This window comes from Crocodylus porosus, unplaced genomic scaffold (assembly GCF_001723895.1).
Source record: "Crocodylus porosus isolate Cpor-Errol unplaced genomic scaffold, CroPor_comp1, whole genome shotgun sequence".
Taxonomy (NCBI): Eukaryota; Metazoa; Chordata; order Crocodylia; family Crocodylidae; genus Crocodylus; species Crocodylus porosus.
The window spans coordinates 65,876,925-65,904,235 of NW_017728918.1; the positions used below are offsets into that span (position 1 = coordinate 65,876,925).

At 40.6% G+C, this 27,311-nt stretch overlaps 1 protein-coding gene across 2 annotated transcripts in view; it reads right to left on the bottom strand.

The window, feature by feature from the left end:
* ME1 (malic enzyme 1) overlaps positions 1-27,311 on the bottom strand; it is a 224,079-nt gene that overhangs the window by 5,558 nt on the left and 191,210 nt on the right. For both annotated transcript variants that reach the window (XM_019537684.1, XM_019537683.1), the window contains 3 exons: positions 19,888-19,993; positions 16,815-16,957; positions 13,542-13,715 (listed from right to left, as the gene is read on the bottom strand). In XM_019537684.1, the coding sequence (XP_019393229.1) occupies positions 13,542-13,715; positions 16,815-16,957; positions 19,888-19,993 (423 nt within the window). The remainder of the gene's footprint in view (positions 1-13,541; positions 13,716-16,814; positions 16,958-19,887; positions 19,994-27,311) is intronic.

Sequence of the window (27,311 nt, forward strand, 5' to 3'; positions counted from 1 at the left end):
TAGGACTGCCAAGCCTATAAGGATGCTGCAGGTTTTTCTTCCCAAGGTGGAGAACCTTGCATTTTTCAGTGTTAAACACCATCAGGTTCTTGTCCACCCATCTGCTGAGCCTGACCAGGTCAACCTGGATAGCCCTCCTGTCTTCTGGTGTGGCTGCTTGGCCCCAAAGTTCAATCTGTTCAGGTGTTACAATGACTATGTTGGTTTTTCATGCATCCCTTCCCAAACCCAGCCCAAGACTGTAACGCTTTCTGGTCACTATTTTCCAGCATTAAGTAATACCTGTTGCTTCTTTAACAGGGAAAGATCTTTAAAGCCTGTGTAGTCAGAAGCAGAAAACAGAAGGTCCAAATGATGAATTCAACCTTGCTGAGGCAGCAATTCCAGCAATGTTAGATGGCTATACAGTGGAGTCACATCATAAGCATGTTTAACTTACACAAATTCAACTATACGTGCTTGGCTGCTGGGGCTGGCCACCAGGTGCCGGCCAGGGCACGGCACGTAGTGTGGTGCCGTGTGGTACTGCCTGCATGTGCTGGCATGGCTGGGGGGCGGCAGCTCACTCATGCTCAGCTGGGTGCCCTGGCGGGATGAGGCGGTGGAGGACGAGAGGGGCAAGGAGCGAGTGCGGAAGGCGCCCAGCAGCAGTGAGGAAGTGCAGAGAAGAAGCGGCAGGTTGTCCTCCACCACCCCATAGTAGGCACAACTGTTGCACTGCATGCCTTGTCCGGGCCCTGCGGCGGCTGCTCGGTGCCGAAGCCTGGCGGGAAGGGCAATTTAAGGGATTTTCTAGTATAATTTTGACTATATGTGATTTTCGCCATACAGGCTGACTTTAGAACCTAACCCACGTGTAAGATGCAACTCCACTGTACTTCTTTTGAAAGATGCAAAAATTCTGTGTACGGTTACTACCTTAGCCATGCTGGCACAACTGAAATAATTTTGGCCCTAACGTGACCTGTTTTTCAACCACTTTCTGTATTAAAGCAAACTAAGGAAAACAGAAAGCAGACTTCTGCAATCCAAGAGAAAAGCATCCAATGTGGACTCTGTCCCGACTTGCTCTTAAATAAGACTGGTGCTTGTCTGGTGTCAGACAGATCTACAGCTGAAATCCCCACAGGCTGATGGTATTATTTATCACTGCTTTTCTTGTTGACTATCTGAGAAGTTCATAACTGTTTAATTGATCCAATAAGCTGCTGCTCTTTCTTACTGCTACTATTCATTCATTCACAGATTCAATTATTCTCTTCTACTGTGTCTAAGAGGAAAGCTACTGTTGATGAATGAATGGAGGACAAAGGTAATGGTGCATACAACTGTCTGTGGTTTCTGAAGGCCCACAAGGTTTTATTTAATAAACTGCAGAACACTTTATGAATGACCTCTGAACCTTGTCTTTATCTTTTTTAATATCTCATCATTAAATAACTCGGGGCCATCCTTATGGGCCACATGGCCCATGAGGCTGCATCTCCATGAGTGGGAACGTGTGCTTTGTGGCACCTCAAAGACGCTTGATGCACCGCAAAACGCAGGTGGCAAATGTGAATTGGTTTGCTGCGCTGCATATCTGCAGCTTGGTGGCAAAATTAGATACCTGGAACTCTTGGTATCTAAACAAAATAAAAACGGGGGGGACAAAAAAAGTAGCACAGCGCATGTGGCAGCAGCTTGCACTGCCTGAAAACAGAGCCTGGCCAGACAGCCAGCACCACCACTGCAGTCCCGGGAGGCCCTCAGGTAAGGCTGCTGGGGCCAGCCCAAGTACTGGCCCCAGCTTCCCCTACCCCACCCAGGGCAATTTGCTGCACGCCAGAGCATGTGTGCAGGGGCATTCCCTAGGGAAAACTACCAACAGCACAAATGTGTGACAATTATGTGCTGCTGCTAGTTGTCCTTGGGAAAGGGCACGTTCCCACTTGAGGGATGTGCCCTGAAGTGCACATCTCTGCCCACAAGCTCCTACCCACAACTCCTGCTACTGATTCAGCTGTAGCAGCAGCCACGATTTCTGGATTCCCCCTCCCTCCTCTGGCCTCTGCTTCCTGCCTTTGCCCCTGGGGCACTTCATGATACAGTGGGTGAGTCTGCAGCTGGAGAGCCGAGGGTGGGGGCTGGGGTACCCACATGGTGCTGTGAAGCAGGAGAGCGTTTGTGGTCTCCAGTGGTGCAGTCCATATGGCATGCAACCCCTGATTGCTTATACATTGGACAGCCCTGAAATAACCCATCTTCTTTAAATATGTATCTTTCCCTTTAGATTTAGTTTCTGGAATCAGAGCAGAAGATCTCAACCAGACATGTCTTTGGATTGTAACAGCTGATGCAGCTATCCTTGCTGTTCAATTTGAAATATTAAGAGGCTCAAAGGGCTTTTCTTCAAAATAATTTGCAGTTATCAATATATTAGCTAATTTACATGGATCTTCAGAAAACACAGAAATGCTGTTCAATAAGTATTATTGATACTGCACAAAAATTAACTTTCCTAATGATGAGAGAAGCAGATGAGAAGACTGTCTGTTAATATAATATCTCCTTTCACCATATTTATCAGAGAATGTGAAATATAAATGATTCCTTCTAAGTCTACTCATGAGCCTACCACTTAATGCATCTACACATGCAGTTAATTCAAAACAAACTCTAGCACATATTGTTCCATAGTTTATTGCTCCCAGGTGCAGATTTGAACATATACCTGGGACTGCAGCACATTGAGCTTGGTTGAAACCACTTTGGACAGCAGAGGGCCTGGGAGGTCAGCCACCAGCTCAGGGCTGCTCCAGTCTGGCTCAGTGTACTGCAGAGGGGCTGACTGGGGCACAAGGGTGTTCCAGTGTGGGTCTAGGTGGCAGGCAGCCCCCACACTGGACCACTCTTGTACCCCAGCCAGCCCCATCAGCATCTATACACACATTGCTGCACGGTAAAAAAAACTGTGCCACCAGATAGTACTTTTATTTACAAGTATTAATTTGCAGTAGAGCTTTAATTTCCTGTACCCTTATAGGAGTGCACATCTAGACGCAGAGATATTTACTGCAGAGCTAATTAGACAGCTCTGCAGTAACTGTCTTGTGTAGGTGCACCTAATTAAATTTAGCTTAAGATGAATATGAAAGAAGGAGAACTTTTTAGATGGCAAATTGGTCTGCTTTTTTGGAGAGAGGCTTAAAAGACGTGGTGACAGGCCATGTTGCTTTCATAAGGCTGTATCAGTCCACCTAAAATAAACAAAGATATTTTTTTCTTTAAAACATCACAAGTACTGAACAGGAAGGATTTTTTAATATTAGGTGTTTTTAAGACATGGCTATCATCTTCCCAAACTTCCACAACCTTTTCATCTATAGATAATCAGATCAGAATTAAAATGGCTCTGATTTCACCTGAACCACAGGCTTTTTTTCTTCTTACAGACTTCTGGGATAAATAATGGGAGAATGCTTTTTAAGAATAGAAGTGGCTGAATCTGGGAAGCTTCAAATGATGGATATATTTCTCCTAGATCCTCTGGGCATATAAAAGTTTCCATGCCAATGAGGCAAAGAGTTTCCTTGAAATGTTAAAATGTCTGTCAAGTACGTCATACCTGACCTGGAACTCTGGAGTGGCATCACTGGGATGGAAGAAGCAGGAAAAGCCAACTCCAATGGCATCCTTTTGAGCAAATGCCTGGAGCACAGTCCTGTTATTACAAAAAAATCTTCAGATACACTGACAAATACAAGACCACTTGGAGACACCCTTGCTCTAAGCACTGGCACCTCCTCGACTATGTTATTCTGATCAAATGGATGTCCGCATCATGTGTGAGGAACTGATGACTACTCAGCAGATCACCATTTTATCAGGTCCATTATGAACATCCAGCTGGATCCAAAACACTAAAGAACAGCCAAAAGCAATGTGAGGGACTCTCAACACCAAATCTCTTCAAAAATGAAGGTCAGTAAGGAACGCCAACAGCATCTCCATGAACAGCTCTCTGCCCTGCCCACAAATGAAAGCAACATTGAAGAATTCTGGAAGAGGTGTAAAACTGCCACCCATATGGCCTAAGCTGAATCTGTTGGTTATACCACCTGTCAACACAAAGACTGGTTCAAGTAAAGGGAAGCTGAGTTCCAAGCCTTTCTTGACCAGAAGAAAAGGGCTTATTCTGCTTGGGAAGATGACACTTCATCTCAGCATAAGGAGACATATCAGCTCCTCAAAGCTGAAGCTCAGAGGAGGATCTGGGAAATCAAAAATCAATGGTGGCAAGGTACAATCAAGAAGATCCAGTTCTATGCTGACAAACATGACAGTTTTTTCCAGGCAACAAAAGCAATCTATGGCACAGCGTCCCATGGTCCTACTTTCCTGCAATCACAGGATGGCTTAACACTTCTTAAAGACAATGACTTTATCCATGCTAGATAGAAAGTGTACTTTGAGGCACTCCTGAAGCATGAATCAACTGTGATGGATGCCACCACTGAGTATGTCCCTTAGCACCCTGAAAGGAGATCCCTTGCCAGCTCTTCCATCCTAGAAGTCTGGCAAACCATCAAAGAATCCAAGAACAACAAAGCTACTGGACCGGATGGCATACCTGTGGAAATCTACAAGACTGGCAGCAAAGAACTAGTACTGAGACTCTACAAATGTATTCTTCAAATCTGGAGCAAAGAGGGGACCTGAGGAATGCCAGCATTGTGACCATCTTCAACAAAGGAGATAAGTCTGTATGTGGGAACTATCGTGATATTGCCCTCCTTTCCACAGCAGAGTGGCTTCAGGCCATCCCACTGGGCAATTGACATGATCTCTGTTGCCCACCAGGTCCAAGTAAAGTGTCAGGAACAACATGAGGACCTGTATATGGCCTTCACTGACATCACTAAGGCCTTTGATTCCATCAACTGAGAAGCCTTGTGGAAAGTACTAGCCAGGTTTGGATGTCCTGAAAAATTTGTTAAGGTCCTGAGGTTTCTCCACAACCAGATGACTGTAACTGTTCTTTGTAGTGGATCAGAGACAGATCCATTTGTCATGTGAACTGGGATCAAGCAAGGATGTGTCATCACCCTAACTCTGTTCTTTATTTTTCTGACAGTCATCCTACTTCTTATTAAGGACTACCTTCCTTCCAGAATTAACACTGAATACTGAATGGATGAAGGGCTTTTTAACTTGGGACATTATCATTAGAAGACCAAAGTACTCATAACAACCATCTTTGACCTTCAGTACGCTGCTAACTGTCCCATCCTTGCGCACGCTGAGGAAAACCTCCAGATCACACTGGATCTTTTCAGAGAAGCCTACTGAACACTGGGCCTCTCAACATCAAGAAGACTGAAGTGCTCGATCAGCCTGCCCTGGGCCATTATGTGACCCCCCCCCCCCCCTTCCTGAAACTGCCATTGAGGGAAAGTTGCTGGAAGTTGTTGAGCACTTCCCCTACCTCGGTAGCTACTGCTCTCAGAGAGTGAACAGGGGTGGGGAAGGGGGAGAAAAAGAGGACTCCTTCAACCACCTTTTGTGGGGGAATAGAGATTTGAGAAGCCCAGGTTACAACAGCTTTCCTTTTTATCCTTTAGCTTAGGAGCTCGTTGGTTCTGATTTATGATCCACCTGAAGCAGTTCAGCTATTAAAGCCTTGCCACATGTTCAAATTACAGCTGGACAGAAAGCAGCTATAAAGTGGTTACACATTTTCAAGCATTAATTTTGTAGCTGGTTGGGTTTTTTATATTATAGCTGGATGGAAATTTGTATGGCATGATAATTACAATGCACATGTGGCTGATCTAAATTTATTGTGTGGTTAACCAGTGAATTGTGTAATAGATGTAATGTGTGGCAGGGACCTAAGAATAATGGATTCCATTCAACATTCTACTATTGGTTGTAAAGCTGCCTTTGGATCTCATCCAGGTCTTGAAACTGTTGACTAAGGCGTATGATTAAGCATTCTTCAGCTTAGGATTCCAAAATGATGAATGTGGATCTGATGAATCTTCTGAATGTGATCTCATCCAGCTAACAGGATCCTTTGCATCTTTTGTCCTCTCATCTGGAGCCACCCCAGATGAAGCTCTTTGCTTAGATCTTACCCCAGAGACTGATGCCAGTGGTTCTTTGAGGCAGCAACTGTCAGTTCTATAAACTAAGCGATCAAACATATGAGTACAGTTACCTGGGAACTTCATCCCTATGACAAGTCTGGAGTCTTCCTATTCGGCTCTTCTTGTGCGAAGAGACACTCAAGTCTTTTTATCTCATATTTAGACCCTTTGAGTGATCCCGGTTTTTTTTGAGGTAAGAGAGTTCGAAGTCACCATTTAAGTTATATGGCCCTCTTACATGTGCTCAAGATAGTGTCCTTCACACAGCTGTCAAGCATAATACATATGATCCTAGAAAGACCACCGGACACAAAAGTCAGGATTTTAGAAATTGTGGTTTAAGTCTACCCTACAGCTGATAACAGGTCTAACTATTCTCTAAATAAACTAAGTCCAAAATACTTATCTTGACAAACTGAACATAAAATCTAGCAACATTCTTTATCAAAAGTGTGTAGACTTTAGAACCATATTCAGAGATTTTATATATCAGAAAGATCCAGAAAAATCAATGTCCGTCTGCTGTGGTTATAAAGAACTGGCAGAGCAAAGCCAGACTTTGAGGTGAGGTGAGGTGAGATGCATGGCCACTTCAATCAAAACCCATGGAAGAGGTGATCTCTTTTATTAGACCAACTAGATATTTGAAAACAAATTATTTTATTTATTTGCAAGCTTTCAGGGACACACACGCTTCGTCAGGGATAAGAACGAATGGAGATTATAAAAGTTCTCCTAGGTAGAAATGAAAATTCACAGGAGAGCTGAAGCTGTGGTAAAGCCTCCTGTTTGGAATAGTTCATTTTGTCCAGGCTAGACACAGAGAAAGTTTGAAAAAGTCTTTTTACCTTGAAGTTGTCTGGTGGCAAGCAGGATGTAGACGTATATTTCTTTCAGGTTATGATGTTTCATATTTCACAGAAGGGGAAGATGGATAGCTCTTTTGAGCAGTAATTTCATTTGTGGTGAGGTACCTGTGTCTCTGTGCTCTGAGATGCAAATTTGCTCCAACAATGGCAAGAGCCTGGTGTTAGCATATCAGGTGGTAAAATCCTTTCTTCTTGTAAAAATAAGCATTTCTGGTGGCAAAATGCTTCATTCTTTGAAAAATTTGTAATTTTACTTTTCAAAAAAAAAATTCTCCCTCTTTATATACACTGAGCTTTATATACATCATAGATAAACAGAAATGCATCAAAGAAATACCTGAGTATCAAGCATTTCTCCTCCTACCGGGACAACAAGGCTGAAATGTTAGCTATATGGCTGAGCTAAAAAGGAATTCACTAATACTCTCAGCTGTCATTTGTCACACATTGTTTGCTGGAACAGGTTCTAATGCAAGAGACCATGACAACGAGCCGTTATATCCATTACCTTCACATGCAGGCAAACTGTCTGCATAATATCAACATTGTAAACTGATGCTGAAAAGTATATTCACCAGAGGGAGCTATAATCATAAGGAATAAAAAAGTCAATCCCAGTTTTTGCTCTTGCAGTTTTGGTGGTGGCAATTTTCTTATCCTTAGGACAGAACAGAACATGAAATTATATTTGTTAGAAGAATATATCTAAGATGATCTTTGCAATTTGTTAGGGAACTGAGGCCTGAAGAAATTAGGCTGCATATAAACCAGAAAATAACATTTTTCAAAGGAAATGTCAGATTTTTCATATACATTATAACTAAGTAAAAACAACTGTTGTTAATTTATGTTTTTAATAGAAAGGAAAACCAGTTATGCCTTATTCCAGCTTTTAAAAGGATACCATTGAAAGACTGGGTATACAGTATCTAGCAACTATGAATATCTTGGCTGTTTGAGATTGTATGTTCTTTAATAAAACATTTTAATGGGACTACCTCAGGAATTATTTAATTTCAGGCTTTCCAGTGCCAAGAGTATTTCATTCATTTATAGTTCTGACATCTTTGTTGTGCTTGGTTGGGCTAAGAAGAAAAGGCAATACCCCTTGTAATCCAACAGAAATTACTTGCAATTAGGAAGCATTCTAGCTCACAAATTTATCAGCCAAAGTCAAAGTCACATTATCTTTTACTTAGGATAAAGGGGAGAACACCTAAAAAAAAACAGCTGTTCCGTTTACTGGAATTAACTGGGGAGGTGGCAAAGTACAAGGACAGTAGTTGTAGGCATACAGCTGGGCTTCTTGTTTTCTACAGTTCTCTTTTACAGATAAGTCTCTATTATATGATTAAGACATCTGTCCATAAAGCAGTTACATATTGGGACTCTCTTAAAACCTGGAGCATGCTTGGCACATCTCCTCATGACTTTGTAGTTTATCTTTTAATATGATTATTTCAAAACCTACATGAGACTCTCTTGATTTTAATTCTCCATGGAAGAATTATGTCAGTTTTTCTGATCCTTGGGACCAGGATTTTAGTGGATACTTATTTTTTCAGTATTCAGTGCTTTTCTTTATGAAAGGGGAAAGACTTCTTATGATGATATATCTTTTATTGGACCAACAGAACTGCATACCTGGAATAGAGTTAGACAAGCTTTAGTGTGTAAGATATTCTTCAGAGGCTTCCTTTGGAACCCATCAATCCTTACTTGGCTACAAAGTTCAACACATTAAAAATTAGTGTGCTTCTAGTACATTTACTGTTTTCAGTGCAAGTATTATAAATACCAGGTGCAAGTATTGTCTATTCCCATGAATATCCTGAATGGCTGTCCATTTACGTCTCAACTGCAAAGGCTTTCTATGTAGAGCAAAGATGTTTGCTCCCACGAAACAATGAGAAGCTGACTTAATGACAATTCATGTCACAAAACATGCACTAACACACAGCCATTCAGGAAGCAACTTGTCTTAAGAAATCATTTACAGGTTTCCCAAAGTTAACAGTAATGCTTTGCCTGACATTTTGTTAAACGGTGCCTCTGTGAGACAGCTGGTTTTTGCTAGTCCTCTGGCTTGCTGTTGAAGACATTTCAGTCTATGTATACAGTACCTTTCATCCAGAAGGATTCCAAAGCATTTGTTAACTATATAGGAATTGCTTCACCCAAACTAAAATGAAGATGCTTCTAGAATAAAATGAGGCAACCATTTAACAATACACAGTGGTTTAGGCTAGTAAATGAAGATCACCACATCCAACTGAAATTACAGGGGAAGGTTTAAGAAAGCAGGATGTAATTTTTCAAAGTTTTGTGAGATGGATAATTGCCCTTCTAGAATGGTTAAAGTCAGTGGAGACAGTGGGCCTTTTGCTAAATTTACTGGTGGAAACTGTGAATGCACCCCTTTGACAGGGCACTCTACTGATGGCTTTATAAAGATGCCATAATACATCCCTTTCTTAAAATCAGCGTGGAAAACTTCTATGGGAACAGCATGCAGTTTCTACCTTTTAAGTAGGATAGTTTAAGAGAGCGGCATGTTACTTTTGCTGCTGGATCTCTTCTAGCTGAGTTAACGGTGCTGGTCCTAGTTTGCAAAGCCTCAGATATCCTGGACACTGAATGTCTGTGACCACTTTCTTGCTTTGATTCCACCCAGATCACTGGAGTAGGAGGGAACATCCTAATGAATTATCCTTAAAGGGAAGCTTGGCAAACCAGAAATTGACTATTCTCACCTGGTATTTAGTTGCTGGAATGCATCCGAGTTTCACCGTCAAGACGAAATACAGTGTAAAATCATCTATTCTTTCTATAAGTGCTACATTTGTCATTTCTTGTTTTTAGACCTCCTGGATGCTACTGATGCTTCTGATGCTAGAACCAACTTAGCCACTGTGGATATTAAAACTCCAATTGTGCTCCAATTGTGCTCCATACTTTTGAAGTTGTTAGGTTCTAACTGGTATATAAATAACATGCACTATATAGAAATCAAAGGAAAACCTTTGTACTGTTCCTTTAGCAATGATGGCAATCAACTGAAATTAACCTAGTATCTTAGCATTAGCACTTAATGGCATGGCATCTTTTGATGTCCTTGAATGATTTGGGTCAAAAGTCACATAAGTGCTTATATTCTGAAAGTCATTGTTTTCTGTTGTTTGCCATTTCTTCCAGAATGTTTACTCGCTATATGCACATTCTTGATCAGTTTATTGTAGCCTTATAGCCATTAATGTCTTATTTCTTATAGAACTGTAAGCTATGAACAGGAAGTCCTTTTCACTGAAAAATCTGGTATGTGCTACTTGCACCTGTGTACGATATTTCATAATGAATGCCACTTGTATTATGCATCTTTCCAATGCTGAGAAGCTTATTGAGTTTTGGTCTGGGTTTTTTTTAAGTTGTACATATATTGTCCTTTAGTATTACTTGTGTAAGTCTGTGTCCGACAGTTGACTAGGAGGACTGATTTATGGTACAAAGGTGTGATTATTTATTTTTTGCAAACATGTAGAAGACAGAAACCCTTTTTCCTAAGCATACACAATCTAAAGGAAATATAATGCGCAAGTCAAATAATAAAATTAAAGGACAGAAAATACACTAATCAGACTTGCAGTTGACACAAAATTAGAAGAGGAAACCACTTTGGAGGATAGGATTAAAATTCACATGGATATTACTACATTGGAGAACTGGGCTACAATCAACAACATTGAATTCAAGAAAAACAAATAAAGAATGGAGGATAACTGGCTTGGCAGCTTCACTGCCAAGAAGTTAAGCTAGACCACAAACTAAACATAAATCAGCATTGTGATACAGTCACAAGAAAAGCAAAGGACATTTTGGGTTGCATTAACAGAAGCCTTATATGGAAAACATGGGAAGTGACAGTAGCTCTCTATTTGGTACTGATTAGGCCTGAACTGGATTACTGTGTCCAGCTACGGGTACTGCATTTTAAGGATGTAGACAAACCAGGAAGGATCCAAAAGCTAGTGACAATGATGACAAAGGTATCTGAATACAGGTCATAGGAAGAAAAGCTGAAGGAACTAGATATATTCAGTGTTACCAATAGGATTCTTTTTGCCAGAGACCCCCAAGGATTGACATACCATATCGGACAAAGGGCTATCAAATAATCTTTAATAGTAACCCCTAGACAATATTACCAGTTTCTTCCCTGACAAGCAGCTCTATAGATTTCTCAGCAGTGACCATTGAGAGTACCAGGCCTCAGGTCTTTCGCTGGGTATGTGATATTTTGCATTCTCCATAGTCCAGTGGAGGATACAGAAGCTGTGTCTGTCTTCCCAGAACCGCTGCATGCTTGCACACATTGTCCTTTGTGTTAACTAATTTTATGGCTTTTCCCTAAAGAATTATCCAATCCCTTGGCACTAAGCCACACATTCCTCACAAAGTACACCAATCCTATCCTACTTTTGGTTATCTTTCCTTATAGGGAAAGTGCTATACGTTGCTCACCTATAGTACTCCAATTACAGCCTTTACTTCTTCCAATGCCTATTCAATTTTATTGCTTAGTTCTGGGAAGGCCTGGACTATAGCTAAAAGCCTTAGCATAACTCAGTTTGCCTGCTATTGGTTTGGGGAAAACACAGTACAATAGTCCTGCAAAAGAGATGGAGAAAAATTGTTCTCCCTTGCCACAGAGGGAAGAACAAGAAGCAGTTGGTCTAAACTATAGCAAAGTAGATTTAATTTTAGGTAGGGGGAAGCTTTCTAAATGTAATTAACAGTGTGACAGTGGAATAAGCTACCTTGGGAAGAGCAGCAGTGAAGTCTGCATTTCTATAGGAGGTTGAACTAGATGATCTTTAAGTCCCTTTCAAGTCTATGATTCTTTTCACATGCAACAAAACAGAAACATTGGACAAGAATATAAAGACTTTATGAAAAGTGATTTCAAGGTATTTAAAGGTGAAAAGGCAAAGTTGCCTTGCACATGGGAAAGAAGGAGAGATTATTCAAAATATTGGACATGCTAGAATTATAGAGAAGTCTAAAGAGTGAGAGGCATTTTAGATGCAGCGATAGCAAAAATGTGGATAGGACCATGTAGGAGGATTAAAAGTCTGAAATTAAGGTGAAAGCTTAAAAAAAGTAAAGAGAAGAGCTTAAAGAAAGGGAGTCATGAGATCAGACCAGTACAATCTTATAGGGAACATTCTGGCAGAAAGACCAAAACAATTGTTCAAGCCATCCTTTCCATTCTAAGTGAAAGCCAGCCCTGTGGAGGGAATAGACAAGTCAGTGGGGAAGTTTGAGAAAACTGCATAATCCTCAGACTATTCCTTTCTATTCCAAATTTGCAAATGTGAAATGAGTAATATGAGTTTGTAAGCCAGCAGCTCTCTGCACCTGTTTAACTTTGGCACCAACTACACATGGCAGAAGCAGTTCACACAGCATCCCACATGGCCAAACTTGATGGATAGGCCAGGTCAGAATGAGGGGAAAGATGGAGCATCATGGAGCTAGAGAAGTCACATGACACAGGCCACAAGCATCTTCAGGTCTCACCGAATAAAATAGCAGAGACCAGAACAAAAAGAAAAAGAGAAACAAACTAACGATGGTCCAAAAACTAGGAAAAAAAGCTGGTCTTGAAAATGGCTAGAAGGCCAAACACACACAGGCTGAAATTCTTGTAACTCACTCTCAAGCCAAAGCAGCTGAGGATCTGAAGTGGGAAGCATGCATCCCTTTCTGCCTTCTATGAAGAGCATGATGGGAGGCACTGCATGTGTATATTGTACAGGTATTGCTAGGATCAAAAAACAGTTACCAAGATTGAATACTTGATGTTCATGATCACCCGCACTAGAATGTACATACATGAAGGCCTTCAAAAGAAACAGTCTTCTGCTGAGTGGAGGAGGAGTCAAAAAGACAACAAATTAGAAAAAAAATACAAAAAAAAAAAATATAATAAGAAGGAAAAGAGAAGAATTAAAGTAAAAAGGTCAGAAGAAAAAAATGGAAATAAAAACTGACTGCTTATAATAAAATACCGGATGAGAAACCCTTCATTCAGAAGGATCTCAAACAGAAAAATGTTATCAGCTCCTGTACTAAAGAATTCAAGAAGAAGAATGCTCCTGAAAGAATTATAAATATCTGAAAGCAATAATAAAACTGCCCCTCAAAAGATAATATATTTGGTGGAGTTTCCCATACTCTAGAATTATACTGCATCTCTCCGTAAGTATGCATCCATATAGCACACACAGATGCATGCTTGAGGACATGCACAAAAGCTTACACACTAGACTTGCATATAGGCCCAAAAATACAGAGATGTGACAATGAGAAAAGTCTTTTCTCTCCTTTTAAATAGAAATCATTGAATGATGGAAAAAAGTATAAGCAATATTAACTTCACTATAAAAATAAGATACCTTTGGATATTTATATGTTTATTTTTCTGTATCACATAATCATTTAAAAATAAAAATGAAAAAAAATGTAATCCTTAATATCTTACCTCAGCAGTAGTGAGGAAAACTTCATCAGTTATATGCCTCACTCCACAAGAAACAATGCCAAGGGCAAGTCCAGGAAACACATAGGCATTGTTACCTTGTCCAGGATAGAGAGTGCGCCCATCTGGAAGTGTGACAGGGTCAAAAGGACTTCCACTTGCAAAAATACCACGTCCCTAAAAGAAAACATGCTTTGAAATAATGGCTATTTTGAAAGGAAACTTTTTTAAGGCCATATATAACCATTTATCACATGGAAGTCAGGTTGAATCTACTTTTAGTTAAAACTTCTTCAAGCTCTTTGGGGAAACTAGATATATTTCACCAGGGAGGTTATGCTTATAGGCTTACATATTTTTAGGTACAAGCCATGATGGGGAATATAAGTGCATACAGAAAAGATGTGGGGAGATGTTTAGATTGGTACATTTAAAAAAAAATATCTCATTTTGCCTTTTGTACACTTCAGATCACCTCAGTTAAGCTTTCAGGTCTCACATTTTTCAGTCAGCCTGAAATCTGTCCTGTGCAGAAGGATCTGCAAAATCTATGCGCCACACAAATCCTTGCAATAGGCCTTACAAAGGATTTAAGTAGTCTATAAGCCTCGTGCTGGCGCTTTGTGCAAGAATTAATTCCACTGTTGGAGAAGGCCTCTTTCAGAGATAATTTAGGGATAGCTAAAGAACTATCCTGGGAGTCTGATGTATTATTTGCTACAGGATTGCATTAATACTTTCCCCATATAGCTTCTGATACACAGTAAGGGGGAAAAAAATGTAATTTCAGAAGAGAAAAAGGCTGGCCTCAATGCTCTGCTCAAACAACCCAAGAGTCTGAGCTTTCTGAGAAGAGAGAACCCTAGAATTTAAATGTTAAGTTCAACTAGGGTTAGGCGATGTATAAGGTGATGCTCACTCAGCCTTATGGAACTTTCTATTTTCATCCATTTCCTAACATTTTAATTTTTAAACTGTTAAATAGTTTTAAGACCCTGCTTGTAGCAGAGCTATCTAAGTTTATCTTGGGGATTTTTTAAGTACCAAGGTTCTCTTCAGCTCCTCAAAGAATATTTTGTTTAGCTTGATGTTGTACAGTGTTATCATGGCCTGTTTATTATACATATTGTGGTGACAAAGCAGATCTGTTACTGCATCTTTAGCTCTGGTTACCAGACGTAACTGCCCATTATAATTAGTCCTTTATATTATATACTTTCCTGTCTGAGTCTTGCATTGCACTGTAACGTGTACTTTTCAGTAGGGAAACAACATGGTAAATTTCTGTTTGTATGTCAGTTTTACAGTATTTAAAAAGCTTCTCTTTGTTTGGGGATAACTCCAATAAAGAACAAGTAATATTCTCCAGCCTGTATAAAGTCAGATATTCATATGGCATTTTTTTACATTAATTTTAGGAAGGTATTCCCTTTTGTAACATCTGATGAAGTGGCTCTTGCTCATACAAGCTGATGCATTTCTGATTTGGTTAGTCTATAAGGTGCTTACCTACCCTGCCTTCTGCCTGATTTCAGACTAACATGGTTAACTACCTCTATCATATCCCACCTCAGCCTTTCTCTCTTCCAAACTGAAGAGTCCTAGCCTCCTTAGTCTCCCCTGGTATGGCAGCTGCTCCACACCTGTGATCATCTTTGTTGCCCTTCTCTGTACTTTTCCCAGTTCTATTGCATCCTTTTTTAGATGTGGAAACCAGACCTGAACAAAGTATTCAAGATGTGGGTACACCAGAGATTTACATAATAACATTTCCTTTTTTTTCCTCCCAGTTTCTACTTAATGATGCCCAACATCTTACTGACTTTTTTGGTCATTGCTGCACATTATGCTAATGTTTTTATGAGAACTATCTGTGATGACTCCAAGGTCTCTTTCTTGCATCACAACAGCTACTCCAGAACCCAGCATGATGTACCTATAATTGAGGTTATTGTTGCTGTGTGCATAATTTTGTACTAGTCAACACTGAAATTCATTTGCCACTATTTTGCCCATTCACTCAGGTTTGCAACATGGTTTTGGCAGCTTCACACCATCAGCTTGGGGTTTAACTACTTGAAACAACTTAGTACATACTACGGATGTAGATATAACTTAAAAATATAAATGAAAAAATTATTGGTTTAATCTCCGCTAATTATATTGGTTAAACAGTTAACCTATAACATAGTCCCAGTGCCTGTCCCACCACGCCATGGGAGAGGAGCTGCAGCCACCTGCCAGGAGCAGCACAGGGAGACAGGAGCCGTGCAGAGACCCACTTGGACACGGATGCTGCTGGAAGCTTCTCCCCGGGGCCTCCAACAGGAGGCGGCGGTGGTGGCAATAAGCCCCATCAGACAACAGAGGCAGCATGAAGCCACGAGTGACACTAGCAGGAGAGGGGCTTCCCAGTCTGCTGGAGCCACCAGCACACTGGGAGGGAGGGAGCAGACTAGCTATTGGTAGTAGTACCCCCTCCCCCTTCCCTCCCTCCCTCCTGCCCTGCCACCTTCCTGTTCCTGAGGCACTACGCTGCTTCCATTCCCTGCTAGACTCAGCCACACACTAAACATTAACAGGTTGGTAATACATTACTGGTATGAATATTAACCTTTCACATCCTTAGTATGTGTATTCAAATACTGGTGATCTCAAAAAGAGATCAACAAGTAGACTCCATTTGCAATACAGAAGAATCCTTAACACTCTGTTTCCTAAATGTTTATGAAGATAGACTACATCTTTAGGGAAAACAGGTCATTGTACAGTTAAGTTACATACTGAAGGGTCAAGTCAAGCATCCTCTAATATGAAGATCCAGATCCAAATGCAACCCCACTCACACCCTCCTAACTCTGAGAAGACGCTCTTTCTCACACAGAATACAGCATGGGGTTAGCAGCACACAGCAACAATTAGAAAGTACTGAACACTTTCAGCAGAGGTTCATCTCTCATTTCTTTGCACCTCTTAACACCAAAAATACAGCTTATTTATCCATAAAACGGGTTAATAAGAATATTGAAAATATTTTTTCAATGTTCCTGAATTATAACTTAAACCAAACTAAGGGGTTTTTGTTTGACTGGCTTTGATAAAATTATCTCTCTTGCCATGTTGCATACTTAATATATTTCCAGAGGAAATAAGTTGTTTACAATTTCGCCCTTCTAATTTCCTGTACAACAAATTTTTTTTAAAACAAATATAACAATCAATTATTATCCTCTAATCCACTTATTGATTATATTTTGATTGACCTTCTCCCATTACCTGTGTTACTTGATAGCACTGTTCAGCAGAGCACTCTGCTTTGCTGGTTGGATTGCTGAGAGCAAAAATGATGGGCCGTTTGTTGAAGGATGCCATATCTTTGAGAATTTCTTTTGTAAAAGCACCACCAATTGCAGCAACTCCTAAACAAGATGATAACAAGGTAAGATAAATGTCGGGAATTAATTTGTTCAAGATACTGATAAATATATGGAATAACATTTCTTTTACTGTAACTTCTCAGTTAAAAAGTAAACAGTTTGTTTTTCTATGTTAGTAAAAAACCAAAAAGAACAATTTTTACATAAGAATCCTATATCTATTAGTGCAGAAGATTCAAATATTAGTTAATATTTGAAAACCTCTTTGGATAAATTTGAACAATGCAATACCATGTAAAATAATTTAAAAGGCTTTTCTATCCCTGTCACAACTACAGATAATAGCTAAATATGTTTAAATGTCTTGTACTTAATTTAGTGCAAAGACTATTGTGCTAGCCAGCCCACTGATGAGCAGGAATTACTGAGGAAAGGCCTCACCCTCTACAGTAGCCAGCAAGACTTCTGCAGACAATATTGCATTTGCATCCTTTTCAAGAGGGATGCAGGATCAGAATTCCTTTGCATGTCAGGGAACTCAAGTAGCTTGAGGTGAATTGGTTCAAGAAGTGCCATCCATATCAGTGAGGCTCAGTCATCACTCCCAATACAAGGCAGATCTTGTAAAGCAGGGTTGTCCAACTGGTGACCTGAAGACCACATGCAGCCACAAGAAATTAACATGTGACCTGTGGGCCCCAGTGGATGGCTCTCCTGCTGCCACTCAGTGGTGGAGGGCTGGGGGTGTGTACACCATCACAGCCCAGGCAGTGGGAGATGGGGAGGGAGGGGGGCATGCACAACTGGCACAGCCTGTACAAGAGGCAAAGAAGCCACCTGAGTGACAAGAGGATTCCAGGGATCTGTGCAGCCCAGGTATGGTGGGCTGCATGTTGCTGGTGCAGTCTGCATAGCAGAGGGAGGTCCTAGGGGTTGGAGCACCCCTGCAGCATACCACACACTAGCACCATGGGTGGCCCCAGCCATGGTAAAGTTGGATGGCTTTATTATAAATCACAATCCAGTCAAATTTCTCCTTTCACTTTTGTCAGATCCTTTTACATAAAATAGAATAGAGCTGGCATACATGATCTGACACAGTGCAGTGCCAGAGAACAGGATGCACTCACTGTTCTATTGCCACGTACAAACAACTGGAAGGTTTCTAAAAGATATTTATCTGTTCATGTAGAGATTGTTCTATTTTCTGAACAACAAATGAGCCAATTCCTCAGCTGGAGCATATCACTGTAGTCCCAATTATGTCAAAGTTGATTATATCTGACTCATTACTTGTTCTCAAATTTTAACTTTCAATCCATTACCTTCCATGCAAGGACCAGGACTGTTGGATGCAGAAGTTCCTTTAGGCAACCTATTCTATATGTAGATACAGTGAACAGTTTGGAGACATGGCACATTCATAATTTTGACACAAACTAAATGTTGGCCTGTTTGGTCTCAAATTTTTAATCTCTTTTTAAAAATATCTTTCTAGATAATTAATGCTAGGAATGCAGATTCCAATCCACAAAGTTAAAAAAAAAGAGTGGGAAAGATAATTTTATTGATGCTTATTGACTACTTTTTTTCCCCTCTTACAAAAATCTTAGTTTCTTGCATTTCATTGGTAAGAGCAAGGCATTTTTTTCCTAAGTAGTGTCTAGCAAAACTCCATATATGGCATTTGTTGAGACTGAATTAAGTGAAACCTTAGGAAAAATATTAGTCAATGTAGTGCCCTCATGACCTCACTTATCCAGGGAAGAGTTTTGAGCTATTAGTCATCCAAACAAAAAAAATGTCAATTTGACCTATGTTTCCATTAAGAATGCCTTACCTATATGCAGTAGAGAGAGATGAAAATGGCCTCAGAATAAAAGCCATGTACATGCAAATACTAACACGTCATACCATCTATAGTAGTACTATAGTATATAGCCATCCAGATACTTTCATTTGGATGCTTTTAATCTTCAGTTTACCTAGGTATTTAATCAAATTTCTCCAAAGAGATTTTCAACCACTTGGCATTTGAATTGAAGTCCTGCATGTCAATACGGAATGTCTCTTTGGCAGGCACTTGGATTGTTGGAAAAACTGTAATTTTGAACACACAAATGTTATTTGAAAAATTGAACATTATTTTGCCACAGGCCTCCATCCGACTCTGTGAGCAAAGATAAGCAAATTATTCGGACAACTAAGTCTCATCTATCTGTTTCATAATCAATGCTAAGTTAAATTGTCAAAGAGATTTCAAATAGTACTCATTATGAAAAGCTAGTATTATGTAGGCTGGTGCAATAGTCAAATAGGTAGCTCTTTTTAAAATTCAAAATCTTTTTTCATTTTCATGATAGAAGGCAGTCATACATGTATAAATTTTCCAACATTTAAGATTTAGCAATTAGTTTTAACGGATGGATTGATTAATCTTGTTATGCATTTATTCTGTGAAAATTCAAGAACATTTTTTTAATTCTTGAAATGGCCAGTAGAAAACTCATTAAGCTGTATGAAGAACTGCACTGATATAAGACAACTATACTGTATACAGAACTTTACTGACATTAAGATCCTTATAAAGGCAAATTTTCTACAAAAGTCAGATCTGCATAAGAACATACACCTGGGACCCAAACGTTTCATTTCCTCATTCCAATGTCTGGGGTTAAATATATTACAAAGTCTTTAACACTGGCAAGAATATTAGAATGAAAATGCATTTTCTTCACAGAAGTTCAAGAAAACAGATAATTTAACCTGTAAAATGTGATCTTTAGAATGAAGACATTATTATATGACTTTATTATAATTTAATATTTTCTAAATGTCCATTATGTGCTAGGAGCTTTCCAAAAATTAAGGGAAGTTGATCCCTGTTCAGAGGTGTTCATAATCTTTCCTTTAGACAGAATCAAAATTAAAATATCATTGGTTAAAAGTGTATAATATAAATAAGAAATCACCTATAAGTACAGATGGTTTTATATCTTTGACAACATCTTCTAGATTTTTCATTTCATCATGTTTATGGGCAAAACGTTTTTTCTCAAGCGTTAGTGAGGAACGTTCCTAAGTGAACAAAAAACATTTATTTTATTAACTGGGATCATAAGATTCTGTAGGCAAACTTCTGAACACTCCTTTTAGGTGTATTGGTGATTCATTCTTATACTCATTGCTTGGAATTTGGCTGTATTAGCAAACAATGAAAGTTAAAAATGGTTTCTAAATTAGGACCGTATCAACACTTTAAAGGATAACATCAATGGCTGTGTCCAGATGAGTGTGCACATGCATTTCCCCAGGGAACATATTTGTGCTATTGCTAGTTGTCCTCGGGGAACACCCCTGCACACATGCTCTGCTGCACAGCAAAGTGTCCCATGTTGGGTAGAGGAGGCTAGGGCCAGCACCTGGGCTGGCTCCAGCAGCCTTACCTGAGGCTCTGGGGACATCCCAGAGCTGCAGCAGTGACAATTGGATGCTTTTAATCTTCAGTTTACCTAGGTATTTAATCAAATTTCTCGAAAGAGATTTTCAACCACTTGGCATTTGAATTGAAGTCCTGCATGTAAATACGGAATATCTCTTTGGCAGGCACTTGGATTGTTGGAAAAACTGTAATTTTGAACACACAAATGTTATTTGAAAACATTTGGCCAGGCTCTGGTTTTGAGTGGCACATGCTGCTGCCATATGTGCTGTGCCACTTTTTAGCACTTTTTTTACTACCAGGATTTCCCGGTATCTAAATTTGGCTTTGCGCTACAAATGCACAGCACAGAGAACCAAATCATGTGCACAAGGTGCATTTTGCAGAACCTCAAAAGCCTTTGAGGCACTGCAAAGTGCGTGTATGCGCTCATGTGGACGCACCTCATTTGTCCAAATATAAATGCCTCCTTGACTATTCAGTTTTATTTAAAACACAAATATTGGTGCACAGAGGCATTAACTACTCAAAAATTGCAATAAATAATACACGTCATATGTATGAGTCATCATAATTATATTAAATGTTCCAGCTTGCACACTTTGAGAGAAAAAAAGTGAGGCAAAATTCATGCCTTCTTGCAGAGGAGTTAATAGCTGTATTTTCATCCCTTTAAAACTGGATTAATAGAAAGCTTGACCAAGTCAGATAGAAAGTATTAGTTTCTTAAACCTATTATATACGTGACAGTTGTGGTCCTCAAGTATTATTACACACACACACGTACGTTTCTTTTAAACCAAGATAAAATATTTCTCAACAAGCACAAATATAATTTTGCTAGTTACAGAAGTGGCTGGTCTGTGTCAGTTAAGTTTTCATCTGAGGCCTGCCTCATCTATATTGGGGATTTCAGGAGTTGCTGGTCTATCACCAGTGTAACTGCATCAGGTAAACACTCCAGTGCGGACATGGAAATAAACGATACAAGCTGTGATTTTACTGGTACAGGTTACTCTGCCTTTAACTAAGTCTGAAATAATTTGGGAGCTACTGGATACTCCAACTTCAAAAATTATAGCACATTTTTAGGTGCCTAAATAAAGAAAAATTAACCAAGCCAAGCCATTTAAAATGAAAATTTTTTTTACTGTTTTTATCAAAGTACCTAGGAGTCCTCATCATGGACCAGAATAAAATTGTATTAGACATTATAAAAACAATAAAAAAGGAAGATGGTTCTTTCCTTGAAAGGCTTAAAAGTAGGGGTGCACCAATAAAGATTTTTTGGGATGATACTGATGGCCAATTATTGACTAGCCATATTGACCAATACCAATCTAATTGCCAATATGCCACCTGGCAGCTTGGAGAGCAGCGTCCAGCTGGTAAGTCTGTTGGGAAGGAAGGGGAGTGGAGGGTGCAGATCAAGGCCCCCACAGCGAGGGAGGGAGTGTAGCGGGGGCAGGCGCTGCCCAGCTAGGGCAGGGCGGGACGGAGCCACAGCTCATCTGGATGCAGCATTTATCAGCAACATTATAGGCCATATCAGCCAAAAAAAGTCGACTGCCGATAATGTAAATTTTCCTTTTTTGGTGCCGATGCAATATGAACTGATATATCAGCGCACCGCTAATTACAAGCCAACTCTAAGGCAAGAGATAAGAGACAGATGCAAACAGATGGGGAAATTGTGGAGATAACATCATAAAATGCTTGCAAGAACCTTGACTGCATGGCTAGATTGGATACCATACTTCGCCAACATCTTCCTGACTATACCTTGAAAGTCTCACTAGAGGAAAATTGACGTCATTTGTCTAAGTTCACACAATTATCAATATCCTTCCTAGTATAATTCCATCAACGAGCTAGAAGTTTTACTATAGGCAAGTTTGGTTTTTTAAATCCTAGTAGTGGGTTTTCTTTGGCAAGAACTTAATTTTTGTTTAGCACAAATTAAAAATCTAATTTAAAAATCTTTGGTGTGGTGATGTGATGCGGTGCAAATTACATCACTGCATTTGCTCTGCTCCTCCTCTTCTCTGGACAATAACCACAAGACTTGGCATTTTTTTTTTCCTGCAACAGCAGGAAATGTTTCTAAGTGGGACCACAAGAAGTTGTGTAGGTCTGTTATGTGGTTAGTACTGCCTGAGATGCTTTGGCTTACACAACACAAGTTTATCTTGATTCATCTTTGATCATGGAGATTTTCCACAGTTCTGTTCACTTCTACAGATTGCTTAAGTGTCTGAAATACAACAATTTAAGTAGTAGGGTGATAGTCTCATATGCCTATATGGGTATTAATTATTCTCCTACAATTAGTGCCACAGAAATTCAGTGAAACATGCACCTGGTTTTCTCTGTGGGTAAAATGCAAAAGCCTCTTGAGAGTGCAGTAAAATTAGCCACTTAGGCATGTTTAGGATGTAGATGATGCACTGCTAATGAAGCTTTCCAGAAGATGTCACTGTAGTCTAAAAATGCATTTTTTGAGGTTAATCTTTTTACTTACCTACTTCACCAAAAAAAAAAAAACTTTGAAAGCTTGCTTTGATTAATCTAAAACAAAGGATTATAATAATGAGTTTTTTTGAAAAGTATTAAACACTTTTCTTGAGATTTTTAGGGCATAAATAAAAACAGACAGACGTGTTCCAGGGAAAGAGAGAGATTGACTGACTGATTGCTGGCAAATAGCTGGGGATTCAACAAAATCCAACTGGTTGCATACCAAATCATCCACTCGACTTTCAACAGCTCATCTGGTGAGACATTAAATAAGCCAAGAATGACAGACCTCTCCAGGATTGGCAACTCAGTCCATTACACAACTTGTTTAGTGAGGGGATCCAGGATCTGATAAAATTGTAAAAAATTTAAATGAGCTTAAGAGAGCTAAAAAGGGCTGAACAGTAAGGCTGTGTGAAGCTTCAGGTGCTGATTCAGTTGGGAGGAGATTCAGCCTGATTCGGCGGCTGAATCTCCAAATTGAATTGGGAGACCAATAAAAAGGTCTGAATCAATTTAAAGCTCTCCAAACTGATTTGGAAAAGATTCAGAGAGCTTCAGACAATCCCCACTTGCTGCCAGAGGGAGCTAGACCCGGACTCTGGTAAGTAGGCCCAGATGCCGGTAAGTAGGGGGCAGGGTGGAGGGGGTGGCTGAAGAAGGGGGGCAGGGACCATGGGAGGGACCCCCACCAGGCCCCATCCCCTGCTTGCTCCCTCAGCACCACTGAGCACCCCCTGCCCGTTTTCCCAGACCTGTCAATGGCTGTCCTGCCCAGCCCCAGCATCCCGGTTCTTCAAAAAAAAAACAACCAAAAAAACCTATCACTAACTAGCTCCTGCCAGGCAGTGGGGCAATCCCTGCTGCCTACCACAGCCCCACGCTGTGCAGGGGGCTCTGCCACAAGCTCCCATCCCCCACCCACTTCTAGCCCTATCAATGGCTGCCTCACCCGGCCCCAGCACCCCAGCACTTAAAAAAGCCCTCCACTCACCAGCTGCTGCAGCAGCTGTCAGGGCTTCTGGCAGAGCACCCCTGATGCAGCAGGGATCACCCCTGCTTGGCAGGGGCCAGTGAGTGCAGTGCTGAGCTTTTTTTTGTCCCTCCCCATCCCCCTGCCTGGCTGGGGCCAGGCAGGGCAGCCATTGACAGGGCTGGGAGAGCAGACGGAGATGAGGCCTGTTTGATTCAGTGGCAGCCAAATCTCCAAATCAGATTCAGCTGAATCGATTCAGGACAGGGATTCGAATCACCAAACTGAATCACTGTCTCTCGAATTGGCCGAATCTGAATCCAAAGCAAATACTAGCTTCCCACTGGCCTGCTGAACAGATAGACCTAAAAATTGGAGTTGAGTATTTCAAAGTTAGTTTGAGAAGAATTTAAAAGAGAGTTGGGTGAATGAGTCTTCTAATCAGCTTTGAAAAAAATCTCAATTTAAAAGTTCTGTTATCCACAGAACAGGAAAGACAGAGGCAATAGCTTTGCCTCTTCATGCTGGTAAGGCAGTGAGGGGGGAGGGCAGAGGGGATAGTTACAAAGGGGAGGAGATTGTGCAGTCCCCATGCCTTCTTAAACCTGGACTGAGACCCACCTGCTCATTCAATGTGGGCTTCAAAGCCATCACAGAGTGATCCACTGTGGTCTTTCCCTTTCTGACCAGATATAGTTAAGAAAAATGAAATTACTGAAATTTTTGGCAATCAGGCTCATCTGTCAGGTAGCTGGGAGTGAGAAAGAGCTACAACCCAAAGTTTAGCATCTTAACTCCAGGATTCCAGCAGCTCTCAGTTACCTATTCACCTGGCAGCAAAACTAGTGGACTTCTTCATTGTGCTCCACTAGCTACTGCCACTGACTCTGCCAGCCTAGAGAAGGATTCTCTAGCAAAGGGAAGGAGATAGTTTAGTCCTCATGTCTCCTTCTTGAAATGAGAACCATAATTCTAAAATAAAGACAGACATGAGGAAAATTACTGAATTGAGCAGAGCTAGCACAACAGCCTGATGACATATCTTATCACAGCTGTTACTGCTGCCTTCCTGTATTCAAGTTTTTCTGTAGTACTGTCATGGGCCAGGAAGGACAAGAGAGCCTACACCAAGGGACTACTTTGATCTTCATCTGACTGCAAAATTCTGAGCTGCCAGTATAGTATCCCCTGTTGCCACAGTATCCAACACACACTCTCTGAGTAGAGCATCTGGACCTAATGTCAGAGACTGCTACAGACTTCATGAGAACGGAAAAATTAAACACTGTGAACAAAATCTTGGCATTGTTATAAGAATGAACAATAGAACTTGAATAAAATCTGTTGTTCTCTCCAATACAGATAAGAAGATACATTTTCCTTGCAGGAGATGGAACTGCATTGTAGTCCTGTTGGTAATATGCTGTCTTCCTCCTTCAGCATCATTATACATTAACTAAATTAAGGCACTTGGAATAACACTTAGCGTATTTGAACCAGTGACCCAAAACTGCATCCTATTACCAGTCCTTTTAGCCATCCAGTTCACGTATGTCACTTCAGGAAGAAATTTCACACCAGAAACTTAAGAGAAAGCACCTTTCAGAAGACATATTACCATGCTGCTGCTGTTTACCATTTATAAAGAAGTAGCAACTTGAGGCCTCAATCAAGTCAGGGGCTTACTGTCCTAGGCACTATGCAATGAAGAATAACTGACAGGTCTTGCTCAAAAGAGCTTACAATAAAACCAATAGACCAGTCAGGGGGCTCCCAATTTGAGGCAGTTACAATGGAGAGGGAAGAGAATAAAAATCAGCTGGCTCCAGGACAAAAACATCCAGCAGGAGAACAAGAAAGCTTGAAAGATGAAGGAGATTGTATAGATTCAAACAAACTCTGCTTTTCTGTGCTTGGCAGGCCTGTCATGGCACAGAAAGGTACTTTTTCAGAAGCATTAACACTTAATAAGTAGACTACTGGATTAATTACAAAACTGGGTTATGTTAAAGTTGAAACAACAGAAATAGACTTCTAGCTAAGGCTACCACAGTGCCCAAGACCCACACAGTGTAGTTAGATAACATTTATCAACTAGAATTCTAAGTTTTCTGAGGGTCAAACATGCGGTAATACTTCAAAACAGCAAAGCCTAATTGAAGATGTCGGCTACAATTTAGCATGTTGTTTTTTGTTTCAGTCTTGCATTACTTAGCACCAACCAACCTCTCGGATAATCTGGTTTAAAAAATGAATGAGGCAACTTGAAAATAAAGACAGTGCCAGATCAGTAACCAGTGCAGTATCTTGGAGACAAGGTAATGTGAGCTAAATGCTTTATGTAGTGCAAACTGCGTTAATCAGATGACAAGAACAGATTAACAAACACCAGCAGGTTTCTCCAAAGATGACATGCATGTATGAAGGACTATATTAACAAACCTTGATATTTTAGAGGGAAAAAGAAGTGTCATAAATATTGCAGGTCCTTATAATAGTATGGCAAAATTAAACAGAAGAATTCAGTAGATATAACTGAGAGTCTACAAAAAACAGTTCTGCAGTCCCAATTTTACAGGACAACTCATTTTAGATAGTCCAATGCCGTCAAAGAACATTACAAGGAAAGTATACCCAAAGCACAGTATCTGACATCAGGCTTAAAATAGAATTACATCATAAAATCAATGAGTCGGAAGGGACCTAAACAGATCATCTAGTCCGACCCCCTGCCATGGGCAGGAAGGAGCACTAGCGGTGGCAGGGGTCATAAGATCCCAGCCAGGTGCCTGTCCAGTCTCCACTTGAAGATTTCCAGGGAAGGTGAGAGCACCACCTCTCTGGGAAGCCCATTCCAGGTTCTGTCCACCCTTACGGTGAAGTAGTTCTTCCTAATATCTAACCTAAACCTATCCTCCCTCAGTTTGTGGCTGTTGTTCCTGTGTCTCCAAGGGGGGCTCTGGTGAACAGCTTTTCCCCGAGTCCCTGCTGGTGGCCCCTGATAAAGTTGTAGGCAGCCACAAGATCCCCCCTCAATCTCCTCTTTTGGAAACTAAAGAGATTCAGGTCCCTCAGCCTCTCCTCATAGGGCTGGCCACGGAGGCCCTCAACCATACGAGCGGCCTCCTCTGGACCCTCTCCAGGTTCTCCACGTCCCTCTTGAAGTGCTGTGCCCAGAACTGGACGCAGTACTCCAGCTGTGGCCTGACTAGTGCTGCATAGAGGGGGAGCAAGACCTCTCTGGACCTGTTAGCGATGCCCCGTTGATGCAGGACAGGGTGCAGTTGGCTCTGCCTATTGCTTCATTATATTGGCGACTCATATTCGTCCTGGAGTCAATCCTGACTCCAAAATCCCTCTCTGCCTCTGTGCTGCTGAGAGGGTCAGCCCCTAACCTATAACCATAATGCTGGTTCCCTCTCCCCAGGTGCAGCACTCTGCACTTGTCCTTGTTGAACTGCATC